The following is a 22,560-nucleotide window of genomic DNA, read 5'->3' as shown; positions in this document are numbered from 1 at the left end:
GACAGAGGAGAGGTATTGGAGGAGGATGGTGTGGTCAACCAAATCAATGGCTGCAAAGAGGTTGAGAAGGACAAGGAGGGATTGATTATCTTTGTCATAGCCACATAGGAAGTCATGTGTGGTTTTGATAAGATGAAAGAGATTTAGAACTGACAGCAGGAAACAATTCTTCACCTAGAAATATGTAAGGTTGTGCAACAGACTTCCCATTCCCAGGTGAAGTGGTTGGGGTGGAAATTATGTCCACATTCAACAAAAACAATAACAACTTTTATTTATATGGAGCCTTTAACATGGTAACACATTCCAAAGTGCTTCACAGGAATGTTATCAAATTTGACACTAAGCCACATAAGCAGATGACCATAAGTTTGGTCAAAGAGGTAGGTTTTAAGGAGCATCTTGAAGAAGAAGAGAGAGGTGGAGAGATTTAGGGGGGGAACTACAGAACTTAGGATCTTGACAGCTGAAGATGTGATTGCCAATAGTGGAGAGACTAACATCAGGCTGCTCAAGACGCCAGAATTAGAGGAGCACAGATATCTCAGAGGTTTGTGGGGCTGAAGGAGATTATGGAGATAGGGAAGGGCAATGCCATGGAGGGATTTGAAAACAAGGTGAGAATTTTAAAACCAAAGCATTGCTCAAGTGGAAGCCAATGTAGGTCAGCCAGCACAGGGTTACAGAAGAATAGGACTTGGTGCAAATTATAGGGCATGGGTGGCAGGGATTTAGATGATGTCAGGTTTATTTAAGGCAGAAATGAGGAATCTGGCCAGGAGTGTGTTGAAATAGCCATGTTTAGAGGTAACAAAGGCATGGAGGTTGTTTCAGTAGCTGATTAACAAATGGGGCAGGTTTAGGTGATTTTACAAAGGTAGAAGTAGATGATCTTATGATGGCGCAGATATATGGTTGGAAGTTTGTCTCATGGTCAAATTCGACACCAAAGATATGAACAGCCTGCTCCAGCCTCAGATAGTTATGAGGGAGAGGTATGGCATTAGTGGTGAGCACACAAAATTTGTGGTGGGGACCAAAACCAACAACTTGAATCATCACAATATTCAGCTGGAGTAAATTTCTGCTCATTCAGTGCTGGATATTGGACAAGCAGTCTGATAGTTTAGAGATCGTGGAGGGTCAAGAGCAGAGATGGTGAGGTAGAGCTACATGTCATCAGCACATATGTGGAAACTGGGATTGATTTTGGAAGGTGTCACTAAGTATGCTGATTAGAAATAGGAGAGGACCAAGGATAGACCCTTTGGAGGTAACAGTGCAGGAGTGGGAAGAGAAGCCAATGCAGATGATTCTCTGGCTATGATTGGATAGTTAAGAATTGAATGAGGTCCCTTTCAGCTGAACAACAGTGAAGAGGCAATGGAGAAAGATGGTGCGGTCAACCATAGAAATGGAACCAGAGCCTATGGCCGCTCGAGCCTACTCAGATTTTAACAAGCTCATGGTTGATCCTCAACCTCAATTGCACTTTCCTCTTCAGATTTACAACCCTTAATTTCTCCTCAACCTAATCCGAAATGGTTGCTTCTTTTTCCTGATACTGCCTCCAAGTTCAAGGCTCTTCAGCTAGGGAAACAGCCTCATGGTATCTACCCTGTCAAAGTCTTCAGATTCTTTTATGCTTCAATGAAATCATCTCTAATTCTCTTAAACTCTAGAGAATATAGGGCCATTCTACTCAATCTTCCTTCCTAGGTCAACCCTCTCATTCCAAGAATCAATCTAGTGAACTTTTGTTTCACCTCTTCTTAATAAATATCTTTCCTTAAGTACAAAGATTGAAACTGTACACAGTACTCCAAGGGTGGAATTGTCCCAGATTTGCACTAAGTGCGTAGCAGGCGGGTGAAAGGGTATTTTACCCGCTGGCTGCAATGGTGGTTTTTGCCCGTATCGTCCCATTCCAGCCTAATTAATTATGCAGCCGCAGGAATATGTTGTCTCGCTGGTGGGCGGCCTCCAATTTGCCGGCCGCACCATTACTTCGCTGCTTCCTCACGCAGGGCACCATATTTAAACTGTAGCTGCATGCACACTTTTCAATGCTTGCAGCCCAAGAGTGCACCGGTGAAGACATGGTCCCAAAAGCCAAGAAGATGCAGCTCCCCAATTCAGTGATGCATCCCTGGACGCCTTCTGGACACTACGGATGCCCGGTGTGATATCCTCTATCCTCACTCTGGTCAGAGGAGGCCCATCAGTCTCACCACTCCGGTTTGGGAGGTGGTGGTAGAGGCCATCAGTGCCAATGCTGCACACAAAAGTTCGGTTATCCAGTGCAGAAAATGGATGAATGATCTCATCAACCACCAGGGTAAAGCAATCATCTCATCATTCTAAACTGGCACACTCAAAGGTCATCACACATTCACTGTCAGCTCAAGGGACATCAGCACTCACTCTCTCACACAAAACCTCACATCATGATCTGGCCTCATTTCCTCTGGAGACTGCCTCCTCAGCCTCAACCCTCTTGAGGCCACTTGCCCATATCAACATGTGCCCCCTCACAGACCCTGGGATACCCCCCCTTCTCCAGTACAGCCCTCGCCCTGCAGCCTCTTCCATTGTCTCAGGCCACTTCTCCCCCTTCCCCAAGCAAGCCCTAGCCCTGCAGCCATTGAAAAGCTAATCCTGCCTTACAGCTGGTCATGTAGATAGAGACCTGCCCATGAAACCACCTCCCCCTAAAAGTGATGTGGTGTTACCTATGAAGACTTGCGCTGATGACTGTGAGTGCTGCTCAAAGCAAGGTAGGCAAACAAACCTCAAAGTCCCAATTAAGGTGCAGCTTGCCAGGTGCATGCCACTTATGTACAGTTGTGAAACACATTGGCGTGCAATCACACAGACATGCCCGGATGATCCAGCGTGGGGGAATGATTCCAGCGAGCATGGCTTATAATTAGATGCAAATGTATTAAAATGCCATTCCAACGTGTAGTGGTGAGAAACATGGCCCACCATTGACAGGTGGAGCGGACAATTGCAATCTGCATTCATGACGGCCTTCTTGCCATATTGTCCGCTCATACCCGCCATGGCACCCGATGCCAACAAGGATGAAAAATTCTGGCCCAAGTATGGTCTCACCAAAGCCATGTACAATTGGAGCAGGACTATAATTTTGTGCTTCAATCCCCTTGCCATAAAGACCTACATACCATTTGCCTTCCTACTTGCTTACTATACCTGCATGTTAGCTTTCTGAGTATATTATGTAAGAACACTCAAATCCCTCTGAGCAGCAACATTTGATACAATTTAGAAATATTCTGTTTTCCATTCTTCCTATCAAAGTGAATAACCTCACATTTTCCCACATTATGCTTCATCTGCCACCTTCATGCCCACTCACTTAACCTATCCATATTCCTTTGTAGCCTCATTGCATCTCCTCACCTTACTTTTCAACCTAGTATTGTATCATTAGCAAGCTTGGATATATTACAATTCAATCCTTTCATCTAAGTCACTAATAAAGATTGCAAATAGTTGAGACTCCAGCACTTATTCTTGGAGTACCCCACCAGAGACAGCTTGCCATCCTCAAAGTGATCTGTTTATTCCTACTGTTGTCAAAGGCTTTAGACAGACTGAGAAGGACAAGGGGAGACATCTTACCTTTATAACAGTCACATAAAATGCCAATTGTGACTTTAATAAGAGCTATTTTGGTACTGTGGGAGAGGCTGTAATCTAATCTAAAAGGGAAGTTGGAAATGGGCTGGCAGCTTGCAAGGTCAGAAGGATCAAGCATTGGTTTTGAGGGGAGAGGCAATGGTGGCAGATTTGAAGGAAGAGAAGTCAGTACCTGAGTACTAAGAACTGTTAACAATATCAGCTAACATGGTAGTCAAGAAGGGAAGTTGGGTCGTCAAAGGTTTAGTGAAAATATGGTCGAGGGTGCAGGAAGTGAATCTCAAGTACAATATGAATTTGCAGAGGACATGAGGGCAGATAGGAGAGAAACTTGAGAAAGATGTGAGTTTAAGTCCAGAGCAGGAAAACCTTAGAGGTTTACAACAAGGGCTACAAGAAGGGAGAAAATGGCAGAGACCACTGATCAGATGGTCTTGATGTTAGCAACAAAGAGTACATAAACACCTGCTTATGTGTGGGTGGAGGAGAGGGGTTTAAGAAGACAGTTTATGACAGAGGAATGAAGTTGGGGATAACTTTGCATTGTAGGAATAATGAGCTGTTTTTACAGATGAGAGAAGGGCCTTTATGTAGTTCAGCCAGGTCTAACCAGCATTGCTTGGACTTAGGAAAATGGAGATAAGGGATGTACTTGGATGAGAGAGATTAATGGTTTTTGCGGTAAAGTGAGGTAACCTATCCCTTTAAGAGAATGCAAGTGTACTGATCACGTGACAGCACTGATGAATCACTATACAGCGCAGGCAACTGGGAACTGTAAGTCTAGTTCTGGAGGTTTCTGAGTGAGCACGTATGATCTGGTGCTCTGCCCTAGGTCTCAATAAACCATCACTGTTTATTCTTACATCAGTCTCTCCCTGTTATTGATTGCAAGCAGAAATTGATGAGAACATAGGAAGGCATGCAGTTAGAGTTCAGTTGGCCAACACTCATTTAGCCAAACATAAAAGTTTTCGTGGGGTCAAGGGCATCAAACATAAAGGTGAGAGTGTGGTTGAACACATCAGTGCCTGCAGAAACAACCTGGTGAAGGGGTTACTGATGGTAATGTGATTGTGAAAGTGCAATTGTAAGTGAATTGGGAAATAAATTATCCCGGGGCAGACACAGAAAGAAATAGGGTTGGGAGGGAAAAGGGATTAAATTAAATTAAGATTAAATACATTGAAAGTATAAGGGAGAAGTTTGATAAATGTAATTACAGCTACTTATTTACACCCTTGGGGAACACTGACATGGACTGGTTGAGCCCAATGGCCTATTTCTTTATTACTGTATAACCCAACTGCATATTTAGGTGAGCTGATGGTTTCTGAGAATTTGTGGTGTATTTATTTAGAATTTTCCCCAAAGACATTATGTATAACACGCAAGCTGCTAAAATCCAGCTGTTAAAAGCTTTCCATTTTCCTCAAAGGACATTTCTTAACTCGGCCTGACAGTTGTATTGTCAATGTTTGTTTTCATCAAAACTTCTTTCAGAAGCTTCTTGGAAATGAGAGTCAGAAGCTGTTCCTGCTTTGTTGGTGTTATTTTACTGGAAATTTCATTGATGCAGGAAAGTTGCCAGTGTTTAGAAACTGGTCTGGGGCTGCAATGAGGTGGGTTTTATTTGATTTGGATAATTACAGTGAGATGCTTGTATTTGGGATTTTAACCCTTTGTATTACTATGGTGTACGAATGAAGATGCAGACACCTGTTTGTGTATCACCCAATTATTTTTTGTGCCTTTGAAAGTAGTTGTCGATATGTTAACTCATGCATGGTGAAGGTTTGTGTATTGCACCGCATAGCCATCCATCCATATTAGGGAGGTCAAGACCCGCAGGGCTTAATTTTGTAAGCAACAAAATGAATAACCCGGTAAGAATATAATAGATGGCAAACTCCAGCCTGGAGCTCATCAGTCAGGCCAACCCCCCTCCCCACCCACTCAAAAACACAAGATTTAGAGTCCGCCTCAGCTCACATTTCTGCAACCCATAGGATAGGTTTTAATTTTTGTGTGACTGTCTTGTGAAGCATGCCAGCTATCCATCTGCTCCCATTGGCAGGAAGCCCAAGTCATTTTGGGACCCAAGCTTCACCATAGTGAGCCGTAATCCTTGTTTGGGCATCCTGCTCTATCTTGCCACAATACTGGGTAGTCTGAACACTGCGATAGCCCACAGATGGTCCTGGATAATAGGAGGTGAAGTGGAGAAGAGGAGTGAGTTGGGCTGGCAGCAATGTTTCAAGGGCGTTTTTAGAAAGGTGAGCAGTTGTCCATCTTCAGGCCTGGTCAATATGGGCTTAGGCTACGTGATGCATGCTCCACCTACTGTCCCTTAAAATTGTGACTTGGGTCCCCGACTACATCACAGAAACATCATGGGCAGAATTTTCCTGTCGGCGTGCGGGAGCGAGCCTGACACGCCGACGTGGAAAATGATGCATGATGGCGTTGGGCCTGCATCCTGATGTCATCGCGTTCAGTAGCGATGTCTCGCTTGGCGGGTACACACCGGAGTCACCTGCATGCCCGTTGAGATGTAAACAGCTTCTTAAAGCCATTAAGGATCTAATTAAGGTCATTATAAACGCTGCCCGTCTAACCTTAAGGATGGCGGGCAGGCGAAAAGGCCAGGCAGCCTTCGCGTTTTTTAGGAAACTTCATCCACGAGCAGGATGAGGTTTCCTAAAGTGTTTATGAAATAAATTTTAAAATTTTCATAAATTTAAAAACATGTCCCAACTCATGTGACACAGTCACATGAGGGGACATGTTTAAATAAATTTCTACACCTTTTATTTAATAATTTTATTAGCAATTCAATATCCCTGAGGCAGCTCCATGCCTCTGGGAGGTTGAAGTGCTCTTTCGTGCTTCCTCCTCCACCACCCCCCCCTCCGCCTGCACTGCTACTGGCCGCGTATTACACTGGGTGGGCTTTAATTGGCCCGCCCGCATAAAATGGTAGTGCGGAGTTGATGGCGGGCGGCGATCGGCTCTGCGCCCACACCTGCCCACTCCTGCTGAGCCCACCCGCCAGATGAAAAATCCTGCCCCGTGTGCATAATCAAGAGGCCCATCAACAGGCCCAAGGAAAAGCCCTTCCAAAATGGTAGCAGCTGTATTGCGGTATTAACAGGATGCTAAGTCTACTTGAGTCCAATTAATGGGTTAAAAAGCAAAAGGCACCAGAAATGACTGTTCCTGATAATAAAGGATGAATGATTAACCTGTATGAAAGACTTTCCTCTGCACGCTATTTTATTGGAAGGCATTGACACATATAATTAAACACATTAACCCTTCGGTTACAACAATAGACTGAGGCATGTTAAATAAATACATTAATTATATCTGCTTTTATACCAACAGTAATTTCTATCTTCATGTTGAAAAATGTTTCATATATACAACAGGTTGATCAACGTTGTAAAGAACAAAAGACACTGAGATATTTGGGAATGACCCTTTATCAGTTCCACAGTTTTGTTTCAATAATATTGACATACCCTTAAGCTACTAAAAAATGAAGGCTGTTTTTTAATAAATAAAGCAGCCTTTCTTAACTCAAGGAAGCTTGATCATACCTGTAATCTGCCTTAGGGCTGGGACAGGATCAGGTGTGTGGTAGCAAGCTTATTTTTAGTGTATAAAAATTTCAGTTCATGAAACAAATGGGCTTCCAGGAAACAAGGAAATGGCAGAAGTATGAAACAGGTATTTTGTATCTGTCTACACTGTAGAAGTCACAAAAATCCCAAGAATACTTGAAAATCAAGAGTTAAAAGAGAGGGAGGAACTTAAAATAACCACAAACACTAGGGAAAAGGTACTGGCAAAACTATTAGAGCTAAAGGCTGACAAGCCCTCTGGACCTAATGGTCTGAATCCTAGGGTCTTAAAAAAAGTGGCTGTAGATGCATTGGTTCTAATCTTCTAAAATTCCTTAAATTCTAAAAAGATCCCAATGGATTGAAAAATCACAAATGTAACAGCTCTATTCAAAAAAGTAGTGAGTCAGGAAGCAGGAAATTACAGGCCAGTTATCCTAACATCTGCCATAGAGAAAATGTTATAATTCATTATTAAGGGTAATAGCAGGACATTTAGAATATCATTAAATAATCAGGCAGAATCAACATGGCTTTGTGAAAGCGAAAGCACGTTTAATTAATTTATTTGAGTTCTTTGAGCAAGAAACAAGCAAGGCGGATAAAGGGGAATCCGTAGATGTGGTGTACTTGGATTTCCAAAAGGCATTCAATACGGTGCCACATCAAAGGTTACTACATAAAGTAAGAGCTCATGGTGTAGGGGGTCACATAATAGCATGGATAGAGGATTGGTTAGCTAACAGGAAGTAGAGAGTAGTGATAAATGGGTCATTTTCAGGTTGGCAAGCTATTACTAGTGAAGTGCCGCAGGGATCAATGCTTGGGCTTCAACTATTTACAATCCATATCAGTAAATTGGATGTAGGGACAGAACTTATGCTGGTTAAGTTTGCCGATGACACAGAGGTAGGTAGGGAGCGCAGAGTCTGGAAAATTTCTAACTCTACAAACCTGACTCGGGAGGAAATTCCTCTGATATTCAGATTTTTGTTCTGTTGGTGGGGGAGGGGGGAAGGTGTGTCTGATGTTAACTGGAGTCAGGCCCGTTGCCCTAGAAACAGTGTGGTGGAAGCCATGGGGACTGCAGGATGCAGAGGTGGGCTGTTTAAGAGGCTCGTCTCAGTGCTCTGGGACTTTGTCCCAGTTATTAAAACAAAACACAAAAACAGCCCTGTAGCCCTCACTCCCCATACACATCCCATACTCCATCCATGCTAACTCATGCCATTTGACTCCCCCAACACACCCCACGACTCCTTATACCCTCCATGCCAACATTTGCACCTCTCCCCATGGTCCTTGACAGCCCCTGTGCCAACTTAGTGCCAATTTATACCACACATGCCCTCCAACCACCACTTTTTGCTATAACACCCTCGATGACACCTTGGATAGGCCTCAAGAGACATCCTGAGATGAAATAGATAACATTCTAAGTGTCTATTGATGACTTCACCATCTGGGAAATGGTGGCGTAATGGTAATATCACTGGGCTAATAATTCAGGGGACCAGGCTAATGCTCTGGGGACAAGAGTTCAAATCTCACCACAGTACCTGGTGAAATTTAAATTCAATTAATAAATCAGGAATTGAAAGTTAGTTTCAATAATGGTGACCATGAAACTATCTGGTTCATCAATATCGTTCAAGGAAGGAAATCTGCCATCCTAACCTGGTCTGGCCTACATGTGACTCTAGATGCACAGCAATGTGGTCGACTCTTAACACCCACTGAAATGGCCTAGCAAGCCATTCAGTTCAAGGGCAATTAGGGATGGCCTTGCCAGTGATGCCCACATCCCATGAAAGAATAAAGAAAAAAACAAAACTTTGATAAAAGCCCATTTAATACATTTAAATTTCTTCAAGTACTTAATCCCTTACAAAGCATATTGCACTCAAAGTCAAGGAACAAATGTTTGTACTCAATCTCACATCAAAGACTTTATAATCTCTTGGAACTCCAAATCAAACTGTGAACTGACAGGGTCCACACTGTGTTAATTATAGGTTGTGGAATCAGTCATGCAGCACTAATCCTATAATGATAGTCCTCACATTTATGTCAACAGCTAGTGAAATTGCAAGCACTGATTTTTTTTTCAAATGCAGCCTGTCTTTTCCCCCTGAAATATAATGGGGAGAATTTTCTCCCCATCATGGAGGGGGGGTGGTGCTGGGTGGGACCGGGCTGAGCATTCCTTGTGAGAGTGGGGGGCATAGACTGAGTCAGGGCCTGAGCTCTTTCATACATGTGTGCGAAAGAGCACAGAAATCTCCCTGAGGCACAGAGCTGCCTCAGGGAGATTAGTTTGGTTTGTAAAAATTTTAATAAAGAAAAGAAAAATTTAAAGACATGTACCCTCATGTGACAGTGTCAGGTGAGCTGGGACATGTCTATGAATTTTAATAAAAATTTTACTTAAAGTTTAAAACCCTTCATGAAACCTCATCCTGCCCATGGGGGGGCGCACCACCATTTTATATAGGCAGGCCAATTAAGGCCTGCCCACTATGACGTCCGCCAGGAAGCGCTATGCGCTCCCTGTGCAGGCAGGAGATAATCCCCTCAGCAGGGAGTGCGCTCTTTCACGCATGCACGCCAAAGAGCGCACAGATCTCCCTGAGGCTAAGTGCTGCCTCAGGGAGATCAGCTCAGAATTAAAACTTTTAAGACAAATGTTTAAAGATTTCCCTGACATGTCCCCTCATGTGACACTGTCACATGAGTTGGGACATGTTCATCACTTTTACTCAAACCTTTATTAAATATTTAAAAACCCTCATGAAACCTCATCCCGCCTGTGGATGAGGCTTCACGCTTTTTCTTAAGCCCACTAGGGCTCCCGGCCTGCCCGCCAACCTTAAGGTTGGGTGGGCAGCCCTGTCAATGAACTAAATTGGTTTATTAATGGCCTCAATAGGCCGTTGACAGGTCAGTGGGTGCACAGCTGACCCTGCTGCGCTCCCGCCGACCTGAAAATGGAAATGAAGCAGGGTGACGTTGGGAGTTCTGCCCGACGTCATCGTGTGTCATTTTACGTGTCAGCAAGCGGGTCCCGCCCCCGCTCGCCGACCAGAAGATCCTCCTGCTCTAGTATGGCGTAAAACTTTGGTCTCCTTATTTAAGTAAGCATATGGTTACATTAGAAGCTGTTCAGAGAAGGTTTACTCAACTGATTCCTGGAGGAAAGGTTGAGCAGGTTGGGCCCATACACATTGGAGATTAGAAGAGTGAGAGGTGATCTTATTGAAACATATAAGATCCTGAGGGGACTTGATCTAGTGGATGCTAAGAGGATGTTTCCCCTTGTGTGGTTAGAACTAAGGGACAGAATTTAAAAATTAGGGGTCTCCCATTTAAGATGGAGATGAGAATTTTTTTTCTCTCAGCAAGCCGTTTGTCTGTGGGATTCTCTTCCCCAGAGAGCAGTGGAGGCTGGATTGTTGAATTTATTCATGTCTGAGTTTGACAGGATCTTGATCTTCAGGGGGTCAAGGGTTATTGGGGGAAGACAAGAAAGTAGAGTTGAGGCCACAATCAGATCATGATCTTAAGGAATAGAAGAGCAGACTCCAGGGGCTGAATGGCCTTCCCCTGCTCCTTGTTTTTGTGTTCTTGTGGATTTTTATCCTGCAAAGCATTGTTCTGGCCAGTGCACAGATTAAACAATGAGACAAAATAGATTGCACACCTGTAATGCAATCTGCCAGATTTTCCCTCAATTTTCATGAATATAAGGAAAATCAGATAGACTCTGTTATTGGCTTAGAGTTCTAACTCCCTTCCCCACAACCCTACCCTTACCAGCTCACACTTTGCCATTCAAGTGACAATTCTTGCCCAGCCGGTGCAAATCTATCCCATTTATCTGCGACCCAAATTAGTGCAATATAAAGGTTAATCCAAGTCCCTACAAATTTTTCTATTTTTAAATGTTTAATATCGGTAACCTTTCAATCAAACATTACTTTGTTTAAAAGGCAGAATTACAACGGATCCCAAAAATGGCAATGAATGCTTCACATAAAGGGTCAAAATCAGAATTTTCTGAGGATCCCTAAGGGAAGGCAGTAAATCTAAACATTCAGCCCTGCACTCCCCATTTAAAGTTCAAAATCCATCACTGCTGTAATCTTTTTTATTGCTGTCTCACATTTTTGAAACTGCCGCTCAGCTTTTGGCAGTTTAACAACTTGGCATGACGACTCCCCAACATATCTGTATATTGTTTTGAGTTTACTTTCACTATCAGTTTGCCCTGCTGGTAGCAATGTCAGATGCTGGTGGGTCCAAGCCTGGATTGGTACTTCAGCCAACACTTCAACACTTCAGTCAATTTTGAGGAATTCTCTATTGTCAGTGATAATATCTTTTGGCGTGAGGCATATCAAGGCCCAATGGGTTATAAACAGCATCTTAAAGAAGAAGGAGGTTGAAAGTCAGAAGGGATTAGGGAGGGAATAGCAGACAATGCAGCCTCGGTGGCTGATGCACAGGAGTCCAGAGGGTAGCCACTTATTGGTTGGAGAGATGGGAGAAGATGGTGGGGAGGCTGTAGGGATGGAGGACGTTATCGAGTTAGAGAAGGGCTAGGTCATGAAAGAACTGAAACACAATTTTAAATTTATGGAAGTTGGCAACGTGTGTGCCAATGTAGGTGAAAGATGATAATGATAAATGGTAGCCAGGGTTAGAATACAGACAGCAGAGATTAAAATGAATGGAAGTCTAGAGGGTGGGGGATGGGAGGCTATCTAAAAGAACATTGCATTATTTGGGTCAGAAGTGACAACAATATGAATTAGGATTTCAACTGTGGATGGACTAAGAAAAGTGAAGACATTCCTGATCTCCTGGCCAACAGCCAACCCCCAACCAATACTACTAATCAGATTCGCCAGTCATTCACCTTGTTTTGTGTTTGTGAGACTTTGCATGCAAGTTGGATACTTTGATTGCCTTAGAAATGCTATGTGATGTCTTGTGGATGTGATTGAGACCACATGGATGTATACTTTCCTTTCCCATTCAATTTAGTATCATGTAACTATTAGGCCCCATCTGGGTCTTCTTTTCATATGGTTGCAATTTACTACTTCATAGTTCTTCCCTCTGATATTAATGGTTGCTCTCTCCTGCACTACTTCTAAGGTCTGGATGAGCCTCTAAAGCTGTGGCTATCAGTACTGCCTAAAGTATTCACAGTTGGACCTGAACAAAGCAGTGTACAGCTTCTGTATAACATTAAAGGATTTGAACTTGGCTGATTTGCTTGCATTTGCCATCTCATACTGTTCAAGATGGTTAGCAACAAGTAATGCACATTAATCACTTTCAATTTACCTCTTGATAAGATTTACCCCACCATAGAATAATGTGGCCCTCATTTGTCCAAATTAAACTACATTTGCAATTTGCACCCAACATCTCCTCCTGGTCCTCCTGTTAGCCAATAATGAAAGTGGTTCTCTCTTGCTTCAAGCATTGCCCCTCTCTCCTTTAAATCTGCTGTCATCACCATTCTCCTCAAAATCCCAACACTTGACCCCATCATCCTTCCAAACTACTGTCCCATTTCTATTTCCCTTTCCTTTCCAAAGCACTTGAAGGTGCTGTTGCTTTCCAAATCCATTCCCATCATTCCCAGAACTCCATATTTGAACCCCTCCAAGCAGGTTATAACTTCTCCTAACACAGCACTGAAACAGTTTTAACCAAAATCACAAATGGCATCCTATGTGAATGTGACAAAGGGTGAACTTTCCCTCCTTGTCCTTCTTGACTATATAGAGTCTTTGACATGATTGACCACACCATTCTCCTCCAATGCCTCTCCAATGTCGTCAGTTAGGTAAGACTGCCCTGGGTTGGTTCCGTTCTTATCCATCTAATTTTAGCTCGAGAATCACTTGAAATGGCTTTTCTTCCCACTCCTGCATTGTTACCTCTGGGGAAAAATATTCCCCCCATTGGGGGGGGGGAAGTGCGGGAGTGGGCACGCCTCCAATCAGCACCCCCGCCATTTTACGTGGGTGGCCAATTTATGCCCGCCCAGCATGACGTCTGCTCAGTAGCGCTATGCGCTCCCTCTGCGGATGCGGGAGGTGGGGGGAGGGGTGCGTGGTGGGGGGGGGTCGGATTCCCTCAGCCTGGAGTGCAAATGATAAAAAAATTTCCCTGACATGTCCCCTCATGTGACACTGTCGTATGAGTTGGGACATGCCCATAACTTTTATTGAAACCTTTAATAAAAATTTAAATACCCCCATGAAGCCTCATCCCGTCCACGGATGAGGTTTCATGCTTTTTCAGAAACCCGCCAGGGCTCCCAGCCTGCCCAACCTTAAGGTTGGATGGGCAGGTCCGTTAATGACCTTAATTAGTTTTTAAACGGCCTCAATAGGCCGTTGACAGGTTGGTGGGTGCACCGCTGACTTAGCTGCGTGCCCGCCGACCCGAAAATGTAAATGACGCGGGGTGACGTCCGGAGTCCCGCCCGACTTCATCTCACGTCACTTTACATGTCGGCGAGTGGGCCCTGCTCAGGGCCCCTCAAGGAAGATCCTGCCCCTGGTGTCCTCCAAGGATCTATCTTTGGCGCCCCCCCCCCCCCCGGCTATTTCTCACCTACATGCTGCCGCTTGGTGATATCATCTGACAGATTTCACATGTATGCTGATGAGACTCAGTTCGATCTCACCACCACCTCTTTCAACCCAACCATTGTTGCTAAACTATCAGACTCAGTAACAAAAATATTGTCAATTTGGCACCAGGCAGCAAGCTTAGCAGTGGCCACCATGATTTGGCATTGGCTGGTTGGAGGTGGGGGGAAGGATGATCTTTACCCACATTCATTAATATGTATACATATGCATAGGTATTATAGATTAGTCTATCCCTAAACTCTCTCAAATCCCTGGAAATGGTGATGCAGTAATCAGGCAGCTTTTGGGATGCAGGTTTGCACAGCAAAGTATTATACAGTATACACAGAGACAGCTAACTCCAGCATCAGTAATACACTCCATTATAGAAGACTTACCAGGTAGATTTTTAAAAATATCTTATTATATGAACATTAGTGATGCTGATGGAGGCTGGGGAGAAGACTTGCACACTATCCTCAAAGGATCATAAAGCACACTCAGTCAACAGAGGGCACATTTAGAAAATGGGAAGAGAAATAATCAGTTTTCAAAGTTGGTTACTTTCGATTGTTCCTAATTAAGACAGAGGGGGGTTTTAAATTCTCTTTTTAGCCCAAATGAAAATTATAAGAATTTAACTTTTTCCATCTTCCTCAATGGTTTCACACTTTCGGATTCACTTTTTTTGCAGAAGTCTTTTCAAAATTTGTATTTGCAGGGAAGCGAAGACACAACACATTTCTCAATAAATTGAATTAGTACGTTTCCATTCCATAGAGCTTTTATAGTGCATTCGTTTTAGAACTAGGTAGGCTATCAGAGACCCTCAGTGTATCCAGGGAAACCATAAATGCAGAGGAACTGAATCTTTGGTGCAGTGGATCTCTGTTGGTCACACCGTTCAGGATAAAAGCAGATGAGGGGTTTTGGATTATATTGCCCAGAATTTGTCTGGCACCCAAGTGGCAGCATTTGACAGCTCAGAACACACAGATAATATATAGGCAGAGAAGTACATGACCCTAGGCAGGCACGGATGGAGGAAAACAGGACTCAAGTGCAAGAAATTGGAAACACCCGTTGGATACATAAACCTTAGTACTCCGTGATTTCTTGCACTAACTCTGGTGAGATGAGCAGAAGCCCCAAAACAATGATGGTCACATAGGTTTCTATCAGCTTTTCTGCATTCTGCCAGAATTACAGCCGGACAAATTGAGAGATTCTGTGTAATTTCTTAGTGCTGTGCATACATTGGGTATACAGTGACAGCAACTCAGAAGAATGGTCTTGAAGCAAGGGACTATCCTAGGAGTTGTGGGGCAACTAGAGTACAAAAACAGGAGAGGAGAACTCATGGAAAAGTGTACAGTAAGGAAAATAGGCAACTTTTTTAGAAAATGAGATTGAAAATGTACAATATATTCTAAATATATTAAAACATATTAAGGTAAAGGGCACCACAGAGTGAGTGGGAAAACTTCTGGGAAGGGACTGAGTACAGTCAAAAGTAGTGACTAATGTTGGGACTAATGACATAGATATGGGTACATTTAAGGTGTTGCCGATTGTCAGGAAAATATAATATTTTTTATAATGTTATTGGAATTTGTGGTAAGGTAGGAATAGTTGGGTCTGTGTGTGTGTGTGTGTGTGTGTGTGTGTGCTGGGGTGGGGGGAGCTTAACTGAATTAAAGACAGCTGGTCTGAATGCTTTGATGTATCGTAAGATAAGCTAGGTTTGAAATGCTAACTAGGTAAACATGGCTGAAGTTTTAGAATGTGCAGTGTAAAGGGAAAAATTGCATTTTTAATTAAAACAGAGTAATTTGGATTTCAAAAGAGGTGGTGAAATGTTACACCTAGCCAGAAGAGGCCAAACAGTGTGTTTATTTTTCCCAATGCTTACTGATAAAATTGGTACTATGAAAGATTTTTATTATTAGAAAAGTATAGTTGAAAAGACATATCGAAACAATGGGATTTACATTAAAAATGGAGAAACTTGTTTAAAGGAGATGAGGATATATGTAAGGGAAGAAGGTATTCTAAGATCTAACAAGTGTGAAAAGCCTCCAGCCTCTAAGCCTCAAGTTGCTGTCTACAAGAACTGAAGTGAAGAAAACTCACTTTGAATTCGCCTGTTCAGGATATGGTATTAGTTTGCCTGGGTGTTTTAAAATGGGTGTGTTTAGCTGTTGCCTTAATGGCGGTATAACTGGGAGTTTGATTAACTAGGGGAGCTAGTCATACCTATGTATGTGCTTAATATATTTTTTTATTAATAAAGGTTTAGTTTTGTAAGAAAACTATAAGACTCAGTGGTCTTATTACTACTGAATTCAAGGCACGCATCTCAAGATAAATACAAATTATAATATAGTTGTGGCAGTTGTTTTACATTTCCCTCTGGGATTTGAACAGCTCAGAACTTACCATCCGCTGTGCCATAACACAGATGATGTTTAAAAAGTTAAGACATTATTCCACTGCTTTCTTGTCTGCACTCCCATCTTCTGCAGTCCATAAATTTGAACTTATTCTTTGCTGGCTACATCCTAAGCTGCGTCAAGTCCCGCTCTCACATTACACCTATGATAACTTACCTACACTAGCTCCCAGTGCACCAATGTCTCCATTTTGAAATTCTAATCCTTGTGTTAAAATTCCTTCTGCCTTCACCCCTTCCTATCCTTGTAACCACCTACAACCCTCTCAGAATATTGTTCCTCCAATACTGGGCTCTTGTGCCATTTTCCTTCATTTTGTTTCATTATTGGCAGCTGTACCTTCAATTATCTAAGCCCTAAGCTCTGGAATTCTCTTCTTCAACTTCTCAGCCTCTCCATCCCTCTCATCTTTCAAACCATCCTTAAAACTATTCACTTGGGGCGTTTGCTAATTTGTCATGTCTTCCCTTGGTTCAAACCCACAGGGCAGAAATTTTGTTCAGCAGGTGGGCGCGTGTCCACCCTGCCTGAGCGTGAAATGATGCCCGTTGATGCTGGCCGAGTGTGCCGACGTCAAATTGCAGTTACGTGATAGTTGGGTCAGTGGATGTGCGCTGGAGATGGCAGCGTGCCTGCCGATCATTAAAAGGCCTGTTAAGGCCATTAAGTTAGCAATTAATGTAAATTTTTCGCTGCCCATCCAACCTAACAGTTGGTGAGCAGGCGAAATGGCCAAAGCGGCCTTTGCATTTTTTTTGGAAACCTCATCCACGGGTGGGATGAGGCTTCCAAAAGCAAATAAAAATAAAATAAAAACTTTATTTTTTGAATTAAAAACATGTCCCTGCTCAGTGACAGAGTCACATGAGGGGACATATTTTATTACATTTTTATGTTCTCTATTTTTTTAAGTACCTCTTCATCTCCCTGAGGCATGGAGCTGCGGCGGTCGGCTTTCCGACCAACCCTACCCACTCCTGCGCGCCAAGGGCAAAACTCTGCCCATAAACTAGATCAAGCCACTAAAAAGACCAATAACATTTTTACTTCTAGAAACAGAAGCGTACACTACAAAAGGAAAGAAATGAAAATTTGTGCAAAAACTGGTTGAGCCACAGACATATGGTTTTGTCTGCCTCAATGAAACAGCACTAAAACTATAGATGATAAACTATAGTTATGAAGAGAGATATTTTGACTATTTTCAATGGAGAATGGAAAACTGAAAGGAGATTTTCTAGAACATTTTAAAATTATGAATGGTTTTAAGAATGAGTAGGGGTAGACTATTTCCTCTGCTTGGAGAGTCAGTGATGTTTTGATGTTAATTAGATTGTCCATATTTACTTACTTTTCAAAAATTTGATGCCGGTTAATTGAGTCCAGCAGTTTCTTGTAAGCAAATAAACAACATTAACCACGCTAAAGATTTCAATTTCTGCAACCAGCGTCAGAGTAGCGATGACTCAGAGGAGATTTTATAGGTTTTTAAAATCATGGAGAATTTTAACAACGTAAATAGGGAAAAATGATGGTGCAGGATTTCCACAAGCAGTGAGTTACACTGAAATCTGTGATGAAGTTTATGCCAAGTTTGCCATCATCAGCTTACACCAAAATTTCCTGAGACTCTTATTCACAAACTAGCCTGGAAGCGGAAGCATGGTGACAAACCAGCACACCAGCCGGTAACGGGAAATCGCAGGCTCATCCGCCTCCGGTCCTGCCTCCATCGCTGAATGAAAATTCGGCCCATAATTTTGGATCTTGTTGGGCTTAAGATTTTAGATGCCAAATTCAAAAGGAAGCGACTGCCGTTAAATCATCTCCTAATTGATTGGCATGAGGTGTAGTTTAATTGGGATTAGGTTTTCGGGCTTCCCCTTTTACATCTCAGAATTGAACATCCTTGCCTAGATGACGGAACGTTGACAAAGCATTTCTGAGACAAAGGCACCTGCTGTGATGAATACTTTGGAGCCTCAAATCTGAGAGTTGACTACTTTTTTTTAACAAAATAAACCACTTAATCATTTGAAGTACAGGCCTGGAAGAAAAACTCAACAAAATAACTGGCATTTGAAATGTTAAGAGAATTAACTTAATTTAAAAAAAAGCTTGTTTGCAATTTTTAAAGTGCCTTTAAGAGGAAGTAACCGCTGGAAAAATAGTTTTGAACACTAAGAGGTGTCAGTGTTTTCCATTAACAAAGAGCATTCTTTTAACAACAATGGTGAATCATCCACATTTCCTCCCCATCCCCTTTCCCGTTTGGATTCCAAGCAAGCTGAACATTACACCTAGATGTATCTTGCAGTTGCAATATTTTTATGCACAATACTGAGGGCTATGAGGCTGAATCAAATTTTATGTGAGTGATGCACGCATTTAATGGGCTTTACTGCAGATTCGGCATCAATGCTAAACATTTTGCACATATTCTAGAATTCCGATCTGTGCATAACAACAAAAACTTGTACTTACGTAGTGCCTTTAATGCAGTAAAATGCCCCTGTGGCATTTCATAGAACCATTATCAAACAAAATTTGACACTTAATCACATAAGCAGATAATGGAACAGAAGACCAAAAGCTTAATCTTAGAGGTAGGTTTTAAGGAGTATCTTTAAGGAGGAAAGAGAGGTGGAGAGGTTAAAGGAAAGAATTCCTGAGCTTTGGGCTTTGGCAGTTAATGCATGGATGCTAATGGGGTGATTAAAATTACAAATGCAGAAGGGGCCAGAATTGGATGAGCGCAGATATCTCAATGTTGTAAGTCTGGAGGAGATTACAAGATGTATATCTGATTTAAAGGCCCAGAGTGTCATTTTGACTTTGGCTGATAACAAAAAACAGTTGATATCTATTCAATCATCTATTATGCATAGCTCCCAATTTTCATTTCCATTGGCTTCAATGGTTCTATATCTATATACAGGTTCACCATGCTTAATTAATGTACTGATTCCCTGACTTATGAACATATTAGGTGTTTCAACAAATTTAAGCCTTATGCAATAAAAAGCATTAACCATCAAAGATCTAATAACTGTTTAGGAAAATTGAAAAAAAATTGCTACATCATTCCACAATGCCACATGTGCAGTTATTTAGTTTACTAACCATTTGCAATTACAAATCATTCACACAGCTCGACCTCGCTATGAACTCCAAACAACCTTGAAGAATGAAAGGAACTTTGAGTGTTGTTCACTCCAACTAATTCACGAATAGAATCAACAGTTCTTATGGCTTAAGCTGTTCGTGAAAATTTTCTCCCTGGTATTCATACTCAACTTGTAAATAAAACGACTGTCTAGTTCAAAGATTGCCAGTTATATTTACTTCAACTTCTGTGATTTTTTTTTAACTAAGAACCTGAATGCTCACCTTATTCTCTGACTCTGAGCAAGTTTACTAAATGTTTCCATCTTTTCTGCTCAGGAAAGCGTAACTAATCTTTGCCAATTATCTTCATCTGTGTATCAGGAGATAGCTGCTATCAGAAGGTTAGTCAAAGGAGAAGTCCACAGATGCACTGTATCAAATGTCTTTCAGTTTGTGTGGGTGAAAAATGACATGTAGCCACTAACATTTCGTAAATGTCCTTTAACATTGGTTTAACAACATCTTCTGTCCGCTGCAGTATGAGCTCTCTGCTTGAAGGATTTTACCGGTATAAACAGTCACAAATCACTGAACTTACATGAAGTCATGTGTTGTTTACTGATACATTTAATTATTATAGCCAATAATCCTTAGCACAGATATTGTATATTAAATGAAAATTTTGGTTTGGCCTCAGATGAGTGATGGTAATGTTTAGTTTTAACTGGGATTTCTCTTGTTTAGGTCCTTGACACTGAAATATGATGAGATTGGTAGCCTGAACTTCAGTTAATGCAAAACTATATTCTGAATGCTTGTCCTTCATCACATTATAAAGTCAAAATTTCATCTCTATCGATGAACCTCTCTTGAAATATCATGATCATTTGGAAATTAATTGGAGTGCCTGACTTGGATATTAAAATACTAGTCTGTTATAATTTAAATATTTAGTCTGTTACAATTTCACAATGTTTTTTAAATACCCACGAATATTAGTTTTAGGAATATAACTTTCTAAAGAACCACTGGAGATCACTGAGGCACTGAGTAATAATCTTAATAAATTTGAGTAAAAACAACTCTAATGATTAGAATTTAGGCTTCAATACATTTTCACAGAATTCATTTTTTAAACAATTATAAGTTATACTTGCAGGTGACTAGTCCTGTGCTAATCAAGGTGAAGGATGTCAGTTTTGTGAAATGACTTTTGCACCCAATGTTAAGCGTTCCTACATGATGTAAGATATATTCAGGTGCAAAATAGAACTCCCTTTAAATTGCCTAAAGAATGTGCTATAATTTTAATCCCAGAAGAGCACTTCCCGTTGCACGAGTGTGTGATGACATTTTCCATTGCAGCCATCTTTGAAATCCTTGAACAACATTGTCAATTTGGTGGCAGCTGTGCTCTACAGTTAGCCATTTCAGGGCTTGTGCAGCCGAACACTAGAAACTTTTATGCAATTATCCCGTGCTGGATTGAAATATAAATTCTAGGGGCAGATGAAAAGGACAGTGTGTTAAATCATTGCAAAACCCCATTTCCAATGAAGAAAGTCTATTTTACAATCTTTCATATGATATAATAAATACAGACAATACAAGCTGAACAGCAGTGAGATAAGAACATCCCTACTGCTATGATTGAAAGATAACTAAGAAGTATGAAGTTGCAAATGGATTTTGTGTAGCTACACTAATGGAGCAATTTCAGGCTATGACATTCTATTTATGCCAGAGATACAAAATATAAAATGAATATCTTAATAACGCAAGCGTATCCAAGAGTGACAGAGATATCTTTCATAAGTGGCATAAAAGTGTTTTGTCAAGTTTCTTGCAAGCACTTTTATCACTGAATATCAACATCACTCCTTGCTGTATGTTTAAAAAAACAACCATGACTATTTAGCTTCAGGGCAACACAAACCTTATAAACCATGGGTCTAAAAACCAGTTGAATGAACACAGATGTGTTTAGAGTCAGATAGTTTACCATAAAACTCCCCAGAGTACAGCCCCCACCATGGAAAGAAATACTTCTGCTTTCTGGTTTGAGATCAACCACTAATTCACAACTTAAATGAAAAAAACATATCACTCACATCATGTTTGGTCAAACTTGATCATGCCTAAATAGTAACAGATACAGATGTAAAATATAGATAAAACTAAACAAATGACTTCAGTCAAGACAGCGTCTTGATACATATTTTAACTAAGTTTGAATTATGAATAGTGAAGCATTTCTGGATCAGAATACTTGCCAGATTCAAGAACTATTCAAAAGAATAGAAAAAAAAAGCTAGCAGATTTAGCTTTATGTTTGGACCTGAAACCAATCCTGTTAACATGTCCTCTCAAACCAACAACAAATACTCTCCAATACAATGGATGGACAGAAATATATCTTTTTAAACACTGCCTGGGAAAACCGATGAATATTTACTCCTTGGTCTAAAATTTCCTCTGAGTTGGGTCAGGGCTGGGTTCTACCTTTGGCCCTGACTCCATCGTGTGTTATGATCCCAGATGATGTTACTGTCAGATCCTAGAGTGAAACCTAGGTTGATAGATCCTAGAATGCGAGAGGAGGACCTCAGTTCAGGCAGTCAGCAGCACCTACAGGAGGGTGTGAGAGGAGGACCCTGAGCCCGCTGCAGAGAAACATAAATTCATTGACTGGTGAGAAACTGCTGTTAGGGGGTGTCATCAAGAAGCTAAAAATCAGAAAAGCCTGTTCTTTTAAAAGAAGAGGCTACTTGCATTTAAGTAAGAAACACAAGCAATTGGGAAATAAAGCTAAGTCAAGGCCTGGTAAAATAAATTTGCATAATTTGCATAATTTATTTGCATAAATAAACCAAAGTCAAATAAAGTTAATGCAAGGGAAGTAAACTGAAGCCATGGCAGGAAAGCTTGGTCATGTGGAATGCATGCCCTGTAATATGTTGGAAGTCGTGGATGCTACCGGTGCCCTAGATGACTACATGTGCTACACCAGCTGCAGAACATTGAGCTCCAGGTTTCGGTGCTCAAATGGGG

The 22,560-nt window shown here is 41.6% G+C and overlaps 1 protein-coding gene across 6 annotated transcripts in view; it reads right to left on the bottom strand.

The window, feature by feature from the left end:
* The window catches only part of blnk (B cell linker), a 241,080-nt gene that overhangs the window by 100,251 nt on the left and 118,269 nt on the right, over positions 1-22,560 (bottom strand). The window contains exon 1 of one of the 6 annotated variants that reach the window (XM_041210357.1): positions 19,792-20,016. The exons of the other annotated variants lie outside the window; for them this stretch is intronic. Within the exon in view, the coding sequence (XP_041066291.1) occupies positions 19,792-19,832 (41 nt within the window). The 5' untranslated portion in view covers positions 19,833-20,016. Of the gene's footprint in view, positions 1-19,791; positions 20,017-22,560 lie in introns of those variants that run through there. 6 annotated transcript variants of the gene reach the window in all.

This window comes from Carcharodon carcharias, chromosome 17 (assembly GCF_017639515.1).
Source record: "Carcharodon carcharias isolate sCarCar2 chromosome 17, sCarCar2.pri, whole genome shotgun sequence".
In the NCBI taxonomy this organism is placed as follows: domain Eukaryota; kingdom Metazoa; phylum Chordata; class Chondrichthyes; order Lamniformes; family Lamnidae; genus Carcharodon; species Carcharodon carcharias.
This window is presented reverse-complemented; position numbering and strand designations above follow the sequence as displayed.